This window comes from Oenanthe melanoleuca, chromosome 1 (genome assembly GCF_029582105.1).
Source record: "Oenanthe melanoleuca isolate GR-GAL-2019-014 chromosome 1, OMel1.0, whole genome shotgun sequence".
Classification (NCBI taxonomy): domain Eukaryota; kingdom Metazoa; phylum Chordata; class Aves; order Passeriformes; family Muscicapidae; genus Oenanthe; species Oenanthe melanoleuca.
This window is the reverse complement of record NC_079333.1, coordinates 33117276-33139231: the sequence shown is the minus strand read 5'-3', so window position 1 is coordinate 33139231 and position 21956 is coordinate 33117276. Positions and strand designations below refer to the sequence as shown.

At 37.2% G+C, this 21956-nt stretch overlaps 1 protein-coding gene across 15 annotated transcripts in view; it reads right to left on the bottom strand.

The window, feature by feature from the left end:
• The window catches only part of DLG2 (discs large MAGUK scaffold protein 2), a 963673-nt gene that overhangs the window by 229462 nt on the left and 712255 nt on the right, over positions 1–21956 (bottom strand). For 7 of the 15 annotated variants that reach the window (XM_056503649.1, XM_056503665.1, XM_056503715.1 and 4 more), the window contains one exon: positions 12637–12792. The exons of the other annotated variants lie outside the window; for them this stretch is intronic. In XM_056503649.1, coding sequence (XP_056359624.1) covers positions 12637–12792 — 156 coding nt within the window. The remainder of the gene's footprint in view (positions 1–12636; positions 12793–21956) is intronic. 15 annotated transcript variants of the gene reach the window in all.

Here is a 21956-nt window from a genome sequence, read left to right as displayed (position 1 = left end):
GTGATTACTTAAAACCACAACTTTATATTGCACCATTGTGTTTTAAAGTTTATCGATAAACAACAGTCCATGCTGCTTGATTTAAGTCAACAGCAAATAGATTTACCATTCCAATCACTGAGGAATTTATTTGTCAGGTGATGCTATTCTTTAAGAAGGATACACAGTAGTACATTTAAACATGGAGGCTTTTTGAGAAATAGTTGTTGTGATGCAACAAGAAATGATGTCGTGGTGTGGCAGTCAGCCTTGACATGAAAACTGCTTATAGCATTATGTTGCCATGTTATTCTTACTTTTAACTCTAATAAAGTCATGTAATTCTCCTGTGTTTGCTGAGATATAATTTGATTTCGGTACTGTAATGATCTTCCTTTGCAGACACCTGCTGCCTAATCCCACTTTTGTCAAAACACAAAACTCTACTCTTCTTCCTATTAATTCAAATCACTATGGCATTGTACAAGGAAAAAAAAGAAAGGAAAACTAAGGAAAAGGAATCTGTTGAACATGATTCCTGTATTCTTATCATTGTCAGAATGAATTGTTGATATTTTGTTCCAAAGAACAATCTGAGTACCCTAGCTAAAAGCCCTACTTCTGTAATCCATAGCATACAATGTGAACAGTAATTGCTGAGGGATGACTACAAGAAATACCTGGGAAACCAGGCAAAATCCTTTAGGAAAAATGCACTCAAGTTTCCATCAGGAGTAAACTTCCTCTCTTTGCATATTTCCCTTTATAAATACTGTGGACATACCAACCAGGAGAAGTTTTATTTGAGCCTCAATATTCTAGGCAGCACCTATGATTTCAAAGACACTCATGAATTCATCACTTCAGACATCTTTGTAACACAAGAATTCTTATACACTTTGACTGAAGTAGGATAATAAATGAAATGGCTGTAATGGTTTGACATGAACAACCTTCACTCATATTGCTGGGTCTGAAATGTCAAAATTAAATTCTCTTCTGCATGGTGCAATGACAGCATGACATGAGTCTGTATCCTAACCAAACCTGTATGACTTCTGCTTCCAACACAGCCTGCACAGCCAAGCTCTTGCCACAGATACTACCAAAGTCCTCCTACCTGCAACTCTTAGTCACTGTACCTCGAATAGGCTCAGAGCTCTGATTATAGTTTATGCAGTCTTCATCAGATCAGTAGCTGCAGAGTCTGCGTGTCGCTGATTATACCCAAGTCAGCTATTAATCAATGTGGGCTTTTATTGGGAGCAGGTTATTCTGCCTCATCAGCTAACCTGCCTTGGCTGGAAGCAGCTCAGGACTGCAGTGTTGCACGGGGCACTGTACCACCAGTGGGTAGCACCAAGTGGTATTTGGCTCCCCTGCTGTGTACTCCACCCGTGTGGGCTTCAGTGCTCTTCAGCTGCACACCCTAACGTGCCTTCTCTCTACACTGGGATGGCTTCACTCTGCTATTTAGGAAAGCTTGATTGCAGATAGAGCCACTGCTATTCAGAACTCTGGAGTTGTATTCTTCCCACTTCATAAGTGTAATGATTTCAACACCATAGTAGCAAGAACTACAATGATCCTCAAAAGATAAAGCGAACAACTCCAATTATCTGTGATACGATGCGTTTTCTGCATGGAGTATGGAAATACTCTGGAAAAAGTAATTGTCTATGCACCTCCCTGGGGACTGTAAAGTTTCTCTTCCTTTATTTCCTTAACAATATTGAAATTTTAATTTTGAAAGTCAAACTAAAAGTTCCTCTTCCCTTTGTCAGCTAAAAAATGTATTTTAATATCTTGTCACTTTCACTGACCTTGCTTTTTCTGCAGTAACAGTAGTAGTTTTATGCACTATAAGCATTATTTAAAAAATCAGATAAAGTCGTTGCTTCTGGTGCTGTTCTTTAAAAATGAAATAAAAACCTTTTAAAGAATTAATTCTTTTAAATCCCAAAACATTAACAAATTCTACATACAAATTTACAATGACAACTTGGCTAAATTTAGGTTCAGCCCAGAAAGGTCAGTTGCATAACTAGACCTTTACAAAATTCAGGGATGTTTAGAGCTGGTAACTCTTTCTGCATACCTAATGCACTTTTTTTCCTTTTCTTTCTTGGCAGAAAACCTCTTCTCAGTGACTTCATATTGATATGGGAGCTTATAATCACTATGGCTTATGATGAACTCCTATGTCAATGTGTCCTACTGCTGCAAATTGGCACTGAATATCTCTGCATGTCTGCATATGGTTTATCAAGGGCCGTTTCTTTCTTGGCCTTTTCAATGTTTCCAACCAAAACTCAAGCTCAGCATTTCCCCTGTACTTGTGTGTATTAAATAAGCATCCATCTTTCTGCTCCCTTTTTCCTCTGTTCCCTGTCCCCTGCCCACCCCTCCCTTACTACTTCTCAAATTAATACTCTTAAGAAACTATGTTAAAGTACATGAAGTGTCTAACTTACTCTGACAATAATTTTAACTCTGAATCTCCCCTCTTCTCTTTTTCAGTTTCAAAACAAGGTTTCAGTATTTTCAAACTCCCAGGGATTTTGGTTCAGGTCCCAAGGTCCTCCACAGGTAGTAGTAAAAAGGGACTCACCCTCTCTTTCAGAGACACTGATAATCAGTAAATTCAGAATAGCTTTCATTTGTTGTGTTGATTTTTTTAAAATTACATTTGGGGGAAATTTTGGATGTTAGTATTGAGACAGTAGTGGTAGGTGAACTCTGCAACTTCAGAGCTACACAGCAGGTGTCTGAACAGCCCCCAGTAATGAACTAATGTTCTTAAACATTTCTGTCTTCCTGCATAGCATGACTTCATTATTTCCTACAGACTCTTTCAGAATATTGAACTAACATGAAAAAATTACAGTGCAGATTTGCCAAAGAAGCTATGGAGTTGGAAGAGAAACAGACTGAAAAGAGGCACAACCCTTGTCTGCTGGGAAAACATACATTATCCTTCCAGCTCTGAATGTATATTCTGAACTGAAATGGAATCTACATCAGTAATTTTTAAGATTTGAAGTAATATTTAGATCTCACTTTATCCTGTGCAATTAGAAGACAACAAAACAAAAAAGCAACAAACTAAATAATTTCAAAGTAATTACAAGATGATTTTGGTGGTCAAAAGCATAGCACCTCTAACCACCCAAACTCTACAGTGACAACTTTAAAATATTCTTTGTGAAGGACTGAGTTACTGTTTCTCACACCAAACAGAAAGTGAGAAAAATGAGATGAATGAACTGGAGTGGAATAGCTTTAATTAGGAAGTTAAAGGCAGCTGGTAAAGGGCTCTAGCATGTACATGCTCAGGTTCATTTCTGTTCGAAAGGTGAAGAGAAGGAAAATTCAATAATCTAACTGAGATATGGAGAAAAATTGTCAAGGTTTGCAAAGCAAGTGCATGCTAATTCAGGGAATTTAAATGGTTTTTTGCCTATAGATCTTTGGCCTGTATTTCACTGGCTCAAATTTCACTTTTTGAATGTAATTTAGTTATTTCCAAATCTGTGTCTTACTGGAAGTCAGTTGGACTCAATGAAATTATCTGAAAGCCCATCTTTCATTTTATGACAGTCGATTCTCTGACAAATATTTATTTACATCAAAATGGATTTAAATCAATAAGAAAAGAAGTTCAGCAATCCTCTCCATGCCAAAATTAAATTTTAACCTAAATTAAGGATGGTATTTACTCAAATGGCATTTAAAAAACAACTTGCTAACTGTAGCACATGAATATAAATGTACTATATAGGAAAAGCGGAGTTTATTTTTCCACAATTTCTTGTTTTTTTCCCTCCTGTTTTCCCCATTTTGATAACCTCCTCTTAAAATTTGTATTGTCAGACTGAATCAGGGAACAATGTACAATAACTCCCAAAAGTTATGCTGAGACTTTCAGTCCAGCTCAAATTAAAACAAGCACCTTAAAGTTTTGAGTGTTACGGTTTTCATTACTCGTATCACTCTGAAGTCTCTGCAGACCGTTCCAGTTATACAGTCAATATTTTCAAAGAGCAACAAATGCTGTTTTTAGAAACAAGAAATGTAAAGAGTACTGATCAATAACTATTTCTGCAGTAATATAAGAAATAAACAATAGATTTCATAATATTTGTCTTAATGATGGTTTCATGACATTTTAAAAACAAAGAAATGGCAGAAAATGTGACCCCAGTGTTTCAACCTTTGGCCACTACAATCAATTTTCCCTTTATAATGGGAAATAATTACTATCATTATAGACACATAAAGGTACTTGTATGTTGTGATCATGTGGAAAAAATAGAAAAGGAAAACAAAATCATGTAGAAGTTCTAGCGTAGACTCAGGATGTGGATCCCAGCACATCTGGAGCTTTCTTAAAGTTAGTACTTTCCTGTCTCTGGCTATTCCATTTATTAGTATTTTATACTTTTTTTGGACTGAAGATGTAAGGTGGAATCACCAACTACAAGAGAGGAGGCTCCAATTTAAACAAATTCAGTTTTGCAATGCCTCTCACAAGAGGGTCCTCCAATAGGCTTCCAGTATCAAGGCTAGCACAGACTCAGAGACTGCTTCCTCCTGATTTCTGCATCACAAACATGTTTTTAGACATATCCTGGGGTAAAGCCAGACCTTATTTGACTTAACAAAATGAACAGAACTTGACATATTTGAAAGTATCTACATATAAAGCTTATTTCAACAAAAATAAATGGTGGTAAGTAAATACAACACAAGCTGGGGGCCTGAGTCAGCACTACATTATTCCACTGGGATAAGTGTAGTGCAAAACAAGACTAGTGCAGGGCTGAGGGAAGGGTCATTATTATTGTTATAATTCCCTCACATTTCCCTGACAAACTACACTGCTATAATGAGAGGTCCCACCTGCTATCCACAATACCTTCTTTCACTCTATTTAATACTAATGATCTCCTTTTCTATGCAGTGCAGAAAATCTTGCATATCTCCCTCTGCTGAAAATATCTTTTAACCCCAAGGGCTTCTGGAGGGTATCTGTGCCACCCCTTTCACAACTGGACAAAACTGAAAGAAAGTTTTAATTTTCCAAGGTCATACAACCTGTCAGTGGCACAGGCAAATTATTCAGTTTCCAGCTCTTTGCTCTGACCAGAAAGCTTTCCTGCTCTTTTCAGGCACAGCACAGGGAGCCACAGCATAGCCTTATTTACCCTGCCTCCACAATAATATTTAATTTCTAAGCTCAAAGAACTCCGTCATGGGGTAAAAAGAGTAATTTGTTCTCTGGGTTAAATTTATTCTTAGTTTTTCTGATGAGTCAAGACTCTAGCAATTACTGTGACAAGATGGAGTGATGATTTTTATGATGTGGAAACCTGTCCACAGCAATGAAACTGAAATCTCCAAACCCATTTCTCACAGAGGCCTTTAGACAGTTGCCAGGTAATAATTGTCACCGTGGATAGTTTGAATTAGTGAATGGCTCCAGAAGCTTGTTACTGCAAAACTCCTTAGCAGAGTGACACCTTCTGACAAATTTTTGTCATTTATTCTGAAGGTATTTGAACCAGATAGGAAACCATGACATGGGTTTAAATTTCTCCCAACACTCAAAAGAATTTGAATGTTGTGTTTGGAGTTCTAGTGCTCTGTCATTTTGGAAGGACTGTTTCAAGGTGATTTTCAGAGAGCAGAATGAGATGTTTGAGAGGCTGCTTACATATACTGAAAACAATAACATATCTCATAAGCCCATTTCAAACAAGAAAGTTGTGTGAACTTGCTTAGGAACTGGCTGGGTTTTCATTCAGGCAGTAAGTGCTGTAGCCAGCCTTAGAGCTGAAAGGCAGCCTCTGAGGCAGACATCAGGCACAACTTCAATTTGGAAGGTCATGGTCCACCACAAGCTCCCCATGCCCAGTGATGGAATGCCCTGGCTAAAAACCTCAGGCACAAACCCATTAAAAATAGCCTGATATTTGTCTGGTTTCCTGGTTCCAGTCTTCACCATTAATCCAGAAAGGCCACATAGAAACTGACTTTTGATACTTTGGGAACATTTTCTGTGACTTAGAGACTGAGACTCATCACTTGCTGACAGATATGGAAAGGAAGGAGACATCTTTCCTTTGTTCACAGATGTCTTTCAGTAGCTCTGCTTGTAATCAAAACAGCAGGAAAATTTTAATACTAGTGATTTAAAGATGCTTTCTTACTGAGAACTGCACTTTTTTTCTTTTGTAGAGACATAGTAGAGAAAATACTGCTACTTAACTGAATGGAATTAATATTTCTGTCCATTTTATGAGCTAAGAATATACAGTTTAATTTTCATGGGTGCAGAATGTGAACAAAAGGAGATCTGTAGCACAAGAAAGAACATCATCTCTGAAAATCAAACCATATTAAAAAAATACGAAACATTTCCCAAATGACAGAGCAGAACAAATACTTTAATTTTTCTCTTTTAAAAATTTTATTCTAGTCTGTTTAATGATTATAGTTATTGTTCTTAATATAACTGAGAAGATTATTTTACAGACAAAGCAAAGCAAATAGAATTAAGTGACGTGCTCGACTGAAGAAAATTAGTCAGAAGCACAACTGCAAATAAAGCCCAGCAGCTCTAACCTGAAGCACTGCATCTTAACCTGAAAGACTTCTGCAACTTTACATAATTAAACACTTGAACTATAGAGGTTTTATGCCTTCACAGGTTAAGGTTCTCCTGCAAGCATCTCTCTGAGTTTTTGAAAGTTGCATCTTCCTAGCAATTTTAATTAATAGCATCCAAAATAGAAGACTCCTCATTAAAAAAATGAAAGCACATAAGTGAGTTTATAGGAATGTTTGTGCTTATTAGGGTCAGAGACTCACGAGAGCTGAGATTGAAGGGCAGCATCCATTTTTCTTTCATTAACCCTAACAGTTATTTGACTGGATCATTTACTTAAAGAGAACACTTCAGTCAGGATTAAACAGAAATTATAGGAAACTGTTCCAGTTAAGACTTTTTAATTTGTTAATTGAAAATGATAAAGAAAATCCACAATTAACTTCTGTCATTTTCAAAAGATCCTTAAATAATTTAGAGGCCTCAGGAGGCTGATTCACAAGCAGGGAGAACTACACTGAACACTGCATTTAAGTTGTAGACAGTTAATCAACACATTTTATGCTGATTGTGTTTTCCCCTATAACTCTAAAATACTGCAGAGCTGAAGGTGTTTTCAGAAGCAGCACAATCCTGTCAAGCATAATGTGCATGTAGTGGTATGCATCTGGGCTGCATCCTGCCGCCCACTGTGATGTGTGCTCCTGCTGGTGAGTCAAGGTCTCCAGGCTTACTTTTAGAGAGGTCTAGGAATTGAAGAAGTGCTTGAATTGCTAAAGGTGTTGTTCAGGGAGAGAGGCTACAGCACTTCCCTAGCTGATTCTCACTGAAATCAACAACAAAATGCTTCAATTCCCATCAGTATGAACATCAGCACCCAAGCCAACCCTTGTGATGACCAGTTTAATCTCAAATTGCTTAGGGGTTGCTATGTGCTCTGTGCCTCTGAATGCCTAAATTTGTGTGTAAGTGTGCCTTAAAAATCACTTCTCAAAACAAAAACTCACAGTATTCACTTTTTAAAATGCCACTTTATGATTTCAGGGAGCTACTTCACTAAGAATCATTTTAACCAGGTATCTTATATTTTCAAAAGATGGGATAAGGTTAGTTTGTTCTCATTGACACTGAATAAGCTGAACCTCAGTAGAACCTATTTTTGTATTCAAAAACCCACAGAAAGAACTGTGTACTTATTTCCCTCCTCTGTCTTTAAGTAATTCACTATATATAAGCTTGATGTTTGTGGTTGGATTGTGTAAAATGCAGATCAGTCCAGAAGCTGATCTGAAGATGTTAAAATAAGGTGTTAAAATAAAATCTGCTCCAATTCTTGTTTAAAAATGTGAGTACTGACATCCATTTGACCCAGACTATTTTCCCATTTTGTAATTAGTATTCGAAATTTCTAAAACACCAAAGAAAAAAGCAAAAAAACCCAAAAAAACAACACAACCAAAACCCCAAAAACAACAACAGCGAAAAGAGCAAACGAAGAGAACTAAACAGTAGAAGGTATTTTTAGAAGTTATTTTTAAATTCAAGAAAGGTGGTTGTGTTTATGTGGGTCAAATTGAAGACTCAATTTCATAATATCATTGCTATTTCACTACTCGTTTGATAGGCCCCATTTTTAGGTTGCCAAGCATTTCAAAAACCATGAAATACAGCGAGATGTGTTTTGGGAGATAGAATTCCCATATTAAACACATGGGATTGAACAGGGGACGATGAGTACTGCTGTACAGTGTGAATTTCAATAAAGATGACAAGAGCCTCCCTGGAAGGCAGCCACACACAAGTACAGTCATATGCATCACTTTGACAATAAGCTTGCTCCCAGCAGGTTACTGGGAAGGAAAAGGCTGTGCAGATATTAATAATGAGAGAGTGACTACCAGAGAGACTCACCATTCACACCTTGGAGTGCAGCTACCTTAACTTCCTCCCAAGGTCTGTGAAAAGTGATCAGCATCTCCTCAGTGGTCTCCATGGCCTGTAGAAGGATCCAAGAGATCCCTAAAACTGTAGGGGGGGAGCAGAGACTGGCTGCAGAGACCACAGGAGTGTGCTGACCCTTATGTGCCAACAGGGAGGGTGTGGGGACTCAGCCAGGCACTGGAAGCAGTATCACACATCATTAAGATTTTGGAACTACAGTCTCCTCACCCACATGCCTGCACACTTTTATTCCTGTGGCTCTTAGGAGTTACACAATGCTCAGTTACCCTTGAATACTGATGCAAATGGCACACTGTTTTCTTCAATACTCTGCCCTAGAGCCTCATGCCAATGTTATCTTCTCTTCCCCATCTCAAATAAAGTAGAGATGGTTCTGCTGTCATTGATCTGATTCATCAAATATCTTGAAATGAAACCAAACCATTAGTTCCTTCCCTACATGTAGGCCAAAAAAAAAAAAAAAAAAGCCAACCAAAAATGAACAAAAAAAAGCCAAATCATATGATCAGACTTATAAAAAAAGCAAATACCCATACAGTAAAAACAACAACAACAAAAAAAAGCCAACAGTTTCAGGGCAGCCCTTTACCAAAAAGTATACTGGCAACTAGAGAGCCAGGAAGATTTCAGTGAAAACAAGGAAGTGAATTCTGGGAAAAACCAAAACATTTTTCAAGTATGTCTTTGTAGAGGTGAATGCAGTTCTCAGTGCAAAGCCTGGGAACATTTTGTGCTACACAGTGTAGAAAAAAAGACTCATGTTTGTATAAAGAGGGTTACATCCATAAGCTGTGATTACCTTTCACTGCCAATAATCTTCTATTTGTAGACATAATAGTCAATAATGAAAGGGGCCAGAATATGAATACTCCACATCCATCCCCACATGGTGCCCTCAAAGGAAAACTTACCACTCCAAAATTCTCTCTCTACTCCTGCCTTCAATGGTATGGATTTTCAGCTGTTGCACATTGACATAGCCCTCTTAACATCAATTCATATGAATCCATAACTCAATCAAAAAACTGTCCTAAAATGGAAGCACATTCTTACAGACCTCCAAATCTCGCAGGATTTGACAGGCCACCATAAAAGCAAGGGCTATAAACTTGAATTTATTATAGACAAATAAAGCTTTGCCCTATGAATTCTCTGCCTATTAAGTTAATGAGCCTTGACAAAACAATCATCTGAGGAGCAGCTGACAAATTATTTGGAGCAGCAATTTGAAAGGTGTTGGCTGGCTTACAAACATTTCAGTTGGGAGAATATGGCATCATGTTCCTCTTCCTCTGGAAGAGTCATTTGTCAAACTGAATTTCTTGCAGATCAACAGCAGATTCTCAATACTGGACCACTGAGATACAACAGTAACTGTAATTACTGAAACAAGTAAATAATCCCTGCCATTTCCTCCCCAAACTTGAGGCTCACAAATGCTGATGCATTCTAGGAAGTCTGCATGAAGAAAGCAAGATACATTTTCGTTTCTGACTGGAGCTCATTGAAGTGTTTAATGTGGAGGAAAAGAGCTTTGAGGAATTCAGGTGAGTAGAGGCAGACCTTTCAAAATACCTGGTCAGTATTTGGAAGATTTTCTTTCTTATATAACTTCTAATAGAAATGGTGGTACCACAGCTGTAGATTTAAACCAGGGTCTTTTACTGGATTAATTTTTCAAAATTTTTAACACAATACAGCCCTGAAACACATTGCCTTTGGGAAATATAGGGCTGTGTACATTAAATACTCTTGCAGCAAGAACAGCCATCAGGGTAAAAATGGGATCAGTACTTTTCTAAAATCTGTTCTCCAACTGTGAATACTGACTCCATTTGGAAATTGAATCATGATCTGTTGTAAAGCTGTCACTTTCCTCACCAATGGCATTTGCTGAAATATTATTTCAATGTCTTCCTCCACACTCAACTATTCAGAGTCCTGTGGAAAAGATGACAGTACTGAGAACATGGAAAACTGTCATATTTTCCATCTGAATGTTATTTCACAGTGTGAAGGAAGTACAAATTATAGTAATCAGTTGCCTCTGCAACAGCATGTAGCAGAGTATAGCACAGAGCATTTAACCATGAGCTGTGTCTCTCCTCATATTTTATGTTCTTTTTGCAGTTTTTGTTGGACTGTTCATTTAAACAAACTGATTAAATATACAGAGACTAGAGCTCAATATTACATCAAAGTAGAATGAAGATAAATGAAATCTTGCTCTTAAAGAGAATTGTTAACTCACACTCAGTAGAATAACACTCAGCTCTCCAAGTCCTGATGCCAGGCCATCAAATATCTGATGACCAAGTATTCAATCAATCAATCATAAACCAAAAGAATGTACAGAATTACACATTCAAGTGCCAAAATGGCCTAGCTTTATGAGACCTCCAGAGCTCTACTGATAATTGACTACTAAGTATGTGGTTGCAGGAAGCAGCCTTAACATAATCTTTTCCTCCAACCTCTCTGCATGTCTACAGTTATCAACCATTTAGCAGTAAATTACCTCTCTCTGTGGTTAGCAAGGCACTCAATGCCATGGCCCCAACATCCCCTAGAACCCACTCACTCAACTTTCTAGCTCAAGTTGGACCCTTTCTTTCTAAGGGGACTATTATAAGAGTCTTTCTATAATGAACTCTTCCATTGCCTCATTCTAAAACCTCAGAAGCACTGCCATGCACAGATAAATTGCTCATATTTATACTTTACCTAAAGAACCAGGGTAATTTTACTACTTTTTGCCCACTTATGCAATTTAAGACAACATTAGCAGAGAAATTAAAATATTGTGGGTAGCTCTGTTAGTGCCTGGCACCTCTGTGCAGATATTTACACCTTTATAAAACACTGTCCTAAGCAATGTGTTTCACTCAAACTTGCACTGGGCTGGACACCTTGACTAATCATTTTGACCACTTTGATTAAGCATCTTTTTACAAATTCTAGAAGCTACACAATTTTCATTCTAATAAACTGACATCTTCTGCATGGTTTGGCACATCTGTAACATTCTTTGCTAGTATTTGTCTTCTTGCTTTTTTAATGGAGCTTTCTATTTCATAGCATTGCAATGCCTTTCACAGCTGTCTTCCTAATCCCTGGGGTTTCTTTCCTGTTAGTGTACCTTACATAAATTTACCATTTACTTTCCACTTACACACTTCTGCTCTTCTCTTCCCATATTGTTCTTTGCTTTGAAAAATGTTTTCTGTAGAAAAAGTCTATGATCAAAGCTGCAAACACAATTATTTTTCTTCTATTCTGGAATATAAAAGATGATAGCATTTTTCCTAAAAAAGGAAGCACTCCAGAAAAATTGTGCATAACTCTTCCTCTATCTCCCAAATATTGTTTGCAAATGGTTTACCACTATCCTTGTAATCTGTAGAAGAATGGCTGGGTTATACTAGCCTACGGTTTTCAATAGTCTGCTTTCCTTCATTAAATATTTATTAGGAGGCAATCACTGACAGTGTTTCGCAGAAAGATCTCCCATTATTTCAGTTATGGAAATGTTCATCATTTTAGGCTTTCCTAAATGTCCTCTCAGAGCACAGCTAGCCTAGGGAATGCAAAATTTTAGACGCATTCTTAACCAGGATTTGGTGAGGGAGGTGATTATTTTTTGCTCTATTTCTTCTGAATGGCTTAGGCAGCTGTCCTATAAACCCAAAGATGCTCAGTGAACTAAGTAAGCACAACAAAGGAATAAAGTGACTGAATCAAAGCAAATTACTACAGCCTTCAGTGAAGTCTTGGTCACTTTCCATACTCAAACAGAAACAAACACTGAATTCAGTTGCAAAATGTGGTACATATTATGTAACCTATTTCAGAGCACCATTCCAATGGATCGAAACATTGCCCGTGTTCATCACTGGATTTTGGATGACCAAAAATCATATACCAAGGTAGCATGTATCTCCCAGTGGTGCAAATGTGAAAGCATGGTTAAAAATAAGCACAAGCTGTAGAAAAAAAGGTCTATGGTGAAGATGCAAACCATGAGATAAATCCAGTGATGTTCATGCACTCTAACAAAGGAGGTGAGGAAGAAGCGCATGCAGTACCTGGTGATCTCAGAGTCAGGGAGCAGGCCTACGTGGTAGTGGGGGTAGGGAGCTGAAAGAAGGAAGCTTTTGTCACACTCGACAGGGGAATAGTGCCTAGGAGAAGGTGGTTTATCACACAGTTTGTTCACAGTGCTGTAAACAGGTTCAGGAGGCCTGGTGATACAGAGACAAGAGTAAAAGATCAGGTGCATATTAGTTGCTGAGAATATAGAGAAAACACAGCAATCATTTTAAAAGCATGCATAGCAAATCTGTCAAGACCTTTTCAGTGGGGCTTTTCCAACAAGTAAAGTGTGCTGTTAAAGGAACTGGTAAAATTTGATAGTAGTATGGCATTCAAGCAGCTGCATATAAAGATATACACAATACAAGTGGACCATAAAACTCCCCCATGGGAAGTGTGGCACTGAAATATATCTTATATCTGAAGCTGAGAATATCTTATGTCTGAAGTTGAAAAAGTGAGGCATTTTTTCCCATAATATTTCTTTTTTTTTTTTTTTTAATCTAACATTTACATGAGCTTTCTGTGATATTAATTTTGAGTACAGCATAGAAAAAAATGCTTGTTACCTGAAAAAGAAGTATTTTTTACCCATTAATTTATAATATAGATGAAATACACGTTACTTGTTAATATACCACACTCTGTCCCAGTGAGCTGGGACTTTGTAAGTAGAGCTGTTGTCAAATTCATATCCTAGAATGACACTGATGGCAACAAACTGTGTGAGCAATTAATCTCATTGGCAGGCAATTCATTGCATTTCAAGAGTTCTTTGCACTCTTCCAGCCTTCAAAATCTGATTATGCAGACCACATCTGAAACAGCTAACCTCACTGCCAAGGCTACTGCAATCGCACTTCAACGCTGCTCCGAGCTGCAAACAGCAGCCCGTGAAGTCAGATACAAAGAGTAAGGTCTTAAAACCAAAATTCCTCTCCTGCTGCCTAGAGCCACCTGCTGAGGGAGGCAATACTTACCAGAGCCCTCCCAGGAGCCGTCTGGGAGAGGGGAGAAGGGAATGCAGCCTTTAGTGCCAAGCCAAGGGATCCGCGGGAGACGAACAGCGAGCAGCTTGCAAACAAACCCACACCACATCCACATCCATCTCCCACCTTGCAACTTCCCTGCCTTGGCCCCAGGACACACCTTGGGGCCCGCTGGCACTGTGAAACTTGACTCATTGTTTCCTGACATTTCTGCTCTGAAGAGTGCCAAGGGTCAATTGCTATCATATCCACGCTCCTGCCAGAAGATCCAGGGTATGCCACAGCCTTTCATCACTGTCACACAATATTAGCTAGATGGAAATCTTATTTCACAAGCCTGAAAATATCAAGAGGCCAAGAAGTTAATGAACTTTTTTTGTTCTTCTGGCTGCATTATGCCTCCTATGGGTCTGGGTTTTGCTGTGGCTTTCACAGGTACCAGAATTTATTACAGTTGTGGATGTGCTGGCAGATACAGAGAACCTAATTTCCTTTGTTAGCTTCTGGGTTTGTCCTTTGGGGGAAAAGGAGTAGCTGCTTTACTTAAAAATTGATCTTACTCAATGTTAATAACATTATTCATAGCAATCTGCCACATGATTTGAGAACTCTCTGTGCCTGAATTTCCCAGGGAAAACTTTACAATTAAAAAACTGGCAATTTAAGATTACCAAATATCAAAATAGCAAAGCTGTCACTCATTTGGTTAGAAAGCATTGTGTCAAGCACTTAGTAAAATCCCTTTTAAAATGTTTAAGGTAGCAATCATTTTCTATCAGTATATTTTACTTGTTTCAGAGGGCTGGATTTAATAATTTTACTAAATCAATTATTGCTTTCAATAAAAAAAATGCAGATAAAAACTATTCTATTTCACTTTTGTCCAATACTGCCTTTTATTCCCTTAGAAACCACTTTTGCTTTTAGGCAATATATGAGAGAACAAGTATAAATATCAAATAAAAATGATACCTACTAAGAAAACTGAAGAAATATTGCCCCAGAGCGGGAAGATGAACAAAAATCGTAGATTCCTCCATGGCTTAAAACATTAAGCAGTCCATAAAAAATTTGTTAGTGTCCCATATTCAAGTTAATTGTCTTCTCTGAGTTGTAGACAACATCAGAGTGTTGCTACCCCTTGGGTATACTGTGAATGCTCAAATTACACTGAGTCATCAGTCAGTGACCATCCAACCTCATGCTGAGACACAAATCATGCCACAGAGATGGGTAGATATGAGGAATTTCTTTGTTAATTGACAGTTACAAGCTGCCTCCAAAAGCAAAATGAAGTTAAACATTCAACATCTACCTAGATTTTTACAGCAAATGAGAACTTCAAGTATAAACACAGAGTCTTAACAAATTGCCTTACAAGGCCCAGCAAATTTTAAAACATTTAGCAAATGTTAACATGTTTTAAAACATTTCTGGAACATTTTTTTACTCCATTCAGTCTTCCTGGGTGGTAAGATACAGGAAACTGGAACAAGTCTGAGTATAAGGTCCTGTATTGGCTGGTATTACATAAGTGATATTGTGACCTAGTTAACATTATACCCTCTGTATTTGAGCTGCAGAGAGAGGTCTTAAGGTTAAAAAAAGGAATTTATACTTCTTATCCTTTTAGACTCTTTGGTTAGAATAGGATTTAGGATATCAGCTCACTCCAGTTATGAGTGCACTTTGTATAAGAGCTATGAAATGGTCTGAGATCACCACAGCCACCTACTTCCCTTCAGTTGTCACTTCCTTCAAGGTCATTGAGAGCATGGACTGCACTGGTCCTTTAGATGCCTCAATCCTGTTCAGATGCATGGCTGACAACTGCCAGCTGCACAGCTGGGCTCTGGCTGCATGTTTTATTGGCACAGAAAAGCAGTAATTTGGGAAAAAAAAGCAGTACATAACATCCAGTGTCCAGGATAATCTTATTTTCTCTCTCAATTTGGTGTGGTAAATATGAATTAAGTAGTGCAAAAATATTTGAAAGCTGGGATAAAAAATATAAAGTATAGGAATGATTAAAGTTATATGGGGCAGATCACTGTCCTGCTCACACAAACTGTTCCACATGGGCCGTTAATCACAAGAAGTAATAGGAGATACTTGCTGCAACAGCCTATCTTCAAATATCCTCCTCATTCTTCACCCTCCCTATGGCAAACTAGTACTTAACTACAATAGTAGCCACCTACTGGAAGAAAACAATACCCTATTTAAAAAAAAAAAAAAAAAAAAAAAAGATTACGAAGACCACCCAGCTTTATTAAATAACTGTTCATAACTGCAGCATTTTCTTGTGTCATTTATATTTCTCCTCACAGAAAGAAGAAAGAACTTCTTTCCAAAGGCATCAGCCCACCTGATAAATCCTGTCTCACACATCTTCTCCAGTGCTATGACAGAGACAGATTGTCCTCTCTCAAAGCATGGGATAATGAGAATGCTATTTAGAAAGAGTTTTTAATGTGCCATTATGAAAAAATACAGCCAAGGTCACCTCAACTTTTCTTGCAAAAATAATTAAGAGCCAGACTGAACATAAACGTTGAGGCCTTACTTTATGATGCACTAATTGTTCAAATGAATTTAAAAACATGCAGCAAGCCATTCAGAATGCTTCAAGAAAAGTGTAGAGGCTAGATATGTATCATTTAAGGACTAATCCACAGCAGTTTATGTGGAATTGCATCTCTTTCATATACAGCAGGTATAGATTCAGAGGTTTAGTTTAAAAATAAATGCTAAAAAGTTTTTGAAACTTTTTAGGAGGAAAAAGAGAGAACTGTCTTATGGAATTTGTTCTGTCCATTATCTTCATTTTTGTTAGTATCTATGCATAAAAAATCCCCTTAAAATGCCAAATGTGTGAATATTATTGTATATATCTTTGATAACTGCAATATCTCTTTTAAAGAGTAATTATGTAAAGTGGATCTACTCTGAAAAATAACTAACTACTGCTGCAACTTGTTAGTCAGATCCGCTCCCCTTCTGGCCTTTAAGCTGTTTATTTATTGACAAACAGGCATCACAGTTCTCTGCCTTTCTCAGTGAGCCAAAAACAAAGCTTTGAGACACATAAGAGCAGCGACTGCTAGGTCTGGATGGACAGTAACAACTATATTAGTCTGAGAATAAAGCACACAATAGCAAAGGGAAAGCAACAGAAAATGTAAGGGGTAAATGTAAGTAGCAGCACAGCATGGCTTGAACATGCCTCAGTAGACAGTTCAGAAGAATCACAGGACAGAGAATCAAGTCACTTAATGCCAAAGGTAAGCTCTTCAATGGTAACATGAACAGCAGAGAGTCACTCTTCCAGCAAGAAAACAGAAAATAAAAAAACTGAAAGCTGGAATTGTTATTCAGTACAGACATAACAGCAGTGAGGCACAATTCTCACAGAAAGGTAGAACTAATTGGTGGAAAAGATAACAGTAACAGTGGGAGGTAGAAAACTAATCTAACACTGGCTTTATTTATTTCATAACAGATTGTGTAAAGCAAAGCTTCCTTGTTTTTTGCAGTCCTTATTACTCCTTGTTTAGATCATCATTGTTTTGTTGTTTCAGGCTGACTTAATTCTGGAACAGAAGTTATAAAATTTTTTTGAAAACCATTCTCTCGTCTCCTCATGCAGGGTCCTCAATCTAAAATTAACTTCTTTTTTTTTTTTCCTAATTGCAGAATCCGGTTTGGTAGGTACCAACTGCCAACACTCAGCACATTAAATGCTAACAGTTTCAGATTTTAAAATATTTCAAAACCTTTTGTAATATGGAAAGAAACCAGCTCAGCTCTCACAGCATACTAAGTGTGCAGAGCTATAGCCAAGAAGCAATCTGAGAAAAAATAAATTCAATCTGAAAAAAATCTCCTAGTGCCACAGGTTTACAACTTTTTTTTTAATAGCAATTTTTAATTGTATCCAAGTTCCACAAAGACATCTAACACATTAGTTTTGCAAAAATAATGTTGCTGGGAAGTAGATAAAAAACTTTTAAAGAAGTATTTCACTATTAAACAAAGAATCAATGGCAATTTAATACAATCTTCCACTCCTAATAACCAGTGTTTTTTTTACATGTGTGTCCTTGACTGAGCTTCTTATTCATATAACCTTCTAGGAGAACCACATACCTTATTGTTCAAAAGGGTAATTAGAACTGATAGTTGATTTTATTTTATAGGTTGTGCCCTGGCAATTAAAATGAGACCAAATGACTCATATGACATGTTTATTTCAACTAAATGAAAGACAGAGGAGGAGTATGAAGAGCTGAAGGAAAATAGCTGAAGTGCAGTACCTTAGTTCTTTCTGGAAACCCTAAAATTAATAATTTCACAGCTTTCTGTTATTAACTGCTGTTTGCATATGCCTTAAAGGCTTCTTTAACTGCAAAACAAGTGCTTTTTTAGCACAATCATGAAGATTAAGGATTGCCTTGTTCCTCTTAACAATACTATTTTAACATTTTAATCAAGTTTTCAAACGAAACAGCCTACAGGAAGGCATAAGTATAATTTAGAGCCTTTAATATTCTCCACCCGATTCTACACTCATTATTCTTAACCATTAGGAATTAGGAAATGAAATGACTGCTTAATTTGAAAAAAAACCCCCAAAAATCAGTAATGATTTTCTGTTGCAGAACTGGAAAAGAAGGACACAGGAATAGAGAGACAATAGTCAGACAAAAGGCCCAAGTCCCCTGCAGTGACACTTTAGGAAACAGGGACCAGTAAAGAATGACCCTTCCCTGCTCAGCTGCTGAAAATCAGCAAGGGCCACACAGACCAGAAATTAAATGCAAGAAGACTGCAGTCAGTAGGGCTGTCCACCATGAATCAGCAGTTATTCTCATCCATATTTGAATATTTTTATATTCTTGGGCTTCACAACCCCCAGTGGCACTGAGTCCCACCAACTGATCATGACATGCCCAAAAAGCTCTACCTTTGTGTATTTGTATACTCCAAGCCCATTATTTGGTTGCACATTGATAACAAAGGGTAACATTTAAAAAAACCTTCTATTTGCCTTTTTTTAAAAAATTTGGCAATGCATTGTAAACTCCCTGTATCTGAGCTGTAAGAAAGTGGTTGCCCGTTGCCTTCTCTCTGCCATGGGTACTTTTGTAGATCTCTGATCTGTCTCTTTGACACCTTTTTTCTATATTGGAGTTATTTGTTGTTCATCTTTCCCTGGAAACCATGCTACACCCCTGCTAACCTCTGTCACCCTCTTCTGAGGTTTTTTTTTCAGTGGCCTCCATGCAGGATTCAAGACCTGAATGCACCATAGACTCATAGAGAAAACCATTATATTTTGCAGTCTTGTCTTTTCCTATCAGATTCTATTTTTATTCTTAATTGCCTTCTTGATTGTTTCTGAGTACTGAGCTGACAATGTCACAGAGTTAACCACAGTCACCCTAAGGTGTCTTTTTCAAGTGGCAAGAATTGCATGAAGAGTCCATGTCCATGTTTGATTTTGTATGTGCATCAAGGTTATCCTTTCCTCTGTGCATTACTGAAGGCTACTTACCATTTCTATGTGTGTTACCACTGCCAATCCTACTATCTCATTTTAAAAATCTCCATACAAGCACTAAAGCATATTCCAAAATTTGATTAGTTTTTTTCTAAGTGTCAAGTACTAAGTAGCTGCCAGTGATTCTATTAGAAATAGTCAAATCCTATTACTTGGGGATCTCTGACAGGCCTATTTAAATATGCAAGGATAACTCAGGAATAAGAGATTATCTGTGACTTGATAATGACTAAGTTTTTACTTTAACATAAATTATTCTCCCAAGTCAAGACTTATTGTACTTAAAATAAATTTGGATAACAAAATGAAATCTTACTCTAGGCAGACAATTATACATCTCTAAAGTTTAACAATTAGTTTAAGATTAAATATGTGTATTAATTTCAAAAAATATAAAACAGTTGATTTGCAAGTAACCTATTTCAAGCTTCAATCTAAGGAATATATTTCACCAAGGGTCCAATTTAAGGTTATGTAGATAAATTTTTTCCCCCCTTTAATTGAACATTTAATGTGCAACTTGAATAGTTTTCTTTTAATTAACTTTAAAAAAAAAAAAAAAACCAAACATAATTTCTTAGATTGATCAAAGACTAAATGAAGCAGAAATTCTATTCTGGGATACCATATTGGATTCAATATGTCACCAGCTTAAAAACTAGAGACGAGGCCCCTGCTTGTGAGAGACAGTGAGTAACCAGTCGCAGCAGCAGGCTGGCATCAGACAGACAGACAGACAGACAGACAGACAATGAACTAACATGACAGACTGCCTGGTGGGATCACACCCCAGAAACCTTGGCTGCATCTCCACTCTTCTAGAGGAGATGGCTTAAGCCTGATCCTGCCAGCATCTTATCAGCAGCTCTTCCTACCTGCTCTGCATCTCTATTCCTTGGCCAGTGTACTTGTGCAACTATTGATTATCCCAAACCTCATGTGTCACTCTCTGAGGCATGTGCTGGTTCAGTAGCCTGAAATCCCTTCTTCACTACTTCTTCCTGTTTCTATTGTTATGTTATGTCCTGTCTTGTCCTGAATTCCATTTCCAAATCCAAGTTTTCTTACCTGATTAAATACAGTCTTCCCTTCTTGGGATTTCCATTCTGATATACCAGTGACAAGTTGTCTCTCATTTTCATGCCCATTCTCACCCTTATCCCTTGCTAAACACACTTCCTCTATTCCTCCAGTCTCTTCAATATTAAAATATGACAGGACTGGGCATTCAGAGCACAGAACAGAATCCCTCCTGACTATGTTCCTGTGTCAGAACAGGATGGAAGAAATAAGTAGATAGGAAAACTAGCTTTGGCCATTTAATGCTGTGCTCAATCATGCAGGCTTTTTAAAATAATCTAATCAGCATGACAAAATTTTGAGAAGCTTTGATATGCCGCAGTGTGAGTACAGAATCTGAAAGAGCTCTACTGCAAAAAATATATAAAATACTTTTTTGAGGATAAATGAACTGCAGTTTTCCCAAAGATTTGCATTTGTTGGCTTGTACATAGCTTTTCATAAATGCATTAGAAGTACTGTTTGGATTCAGTTTCATCAGCTTCAATAACAACACTCTAAACCTATGTATGGAATATGATGGTATTTAAAATATAATAGCAATTTCTAACATGGAATAGAACAGAATGTGAACTAAGGCATGTAATTCTCCCTCTATTCTTTAAATCATCATACTGGTATGGTTAAAAATAAATGCAATTTAATTTAATAATAATGGTGGTTAATTAAACTGACTTTAGTAACAATAGATATATTTTACACTAAATTTTAAAGAAAAGCAATCATAAAACCTTTGCTATCCCCAGATAAAAAATTCAGACCCAGGCAAAAGCTAAGCATGAAAATGTTAATCTGAACATCTAATCTGCCAAATTTAGAAGTTATTCAGCAAGAAGAGTAAATAGAAAGCATCATCAGTCTTCCCATACCACTACATATAGTTTATTCTCTTTAAGGTAGAGGTAGCATGCTGAGTTTGGGTTAGGCATGGTGAATGATTGGTGTGAGATCACAACTATATGTGTTCCTATAACTCTATCAGTCAGCTTCTCTGTATCTCTTACTCATCACACATATGGCAACACCTAAATGCCATGTAAAATTAATTTGAAAGTTCCACCTAAGCAGTCAAAGACCTGGTCTGTGAAACATGAGTGTAAACTCTGTTCCTACACAAAGACTGACAGAAAATAAATGCTGCTTACCCCTTTCAGCAAATGGACAGTTTTGAAACATGCAGAATATATTGTGACCTAAGTCAACTCTAAAGATCCCAAAGAAGCAGTTTTCAGGACTCATTGTTAAAAGCTGCAGTTCTTTTATCCTATTGTTTTTCTTCCTAAAACCATCACCAGAAAACTGTTAATGATCATTTTGTAACACACAAACTGTAATATATGTTGCAATGGTTTTATACTAGAAGGTCAAATCTGTGTGTCAACAGAAACTTGAAAGTGTTTCCATAAAACATTGTCAATTCAACTAGCAGGTTTAGATATGTAAACAAGAAATAGCTGAGGAATACTATTTTCAATACAGGAAAAAAAATCCCCTGAGACTTAAACTTAATGGTTCTCTTTTCTGTCCCATCCAATTCCCTCTTCCCCATCTAGAAAATGCTATTTTGCAAAAAGGCGAGTAAAAAAATCAAACGTGCTTTATACAGCAAAACAGATAACTCAGCTTTTTCATCCATGAATCTTTAACATCTAGCCAGAGTTAAATGTTAAAGTGAATTTTT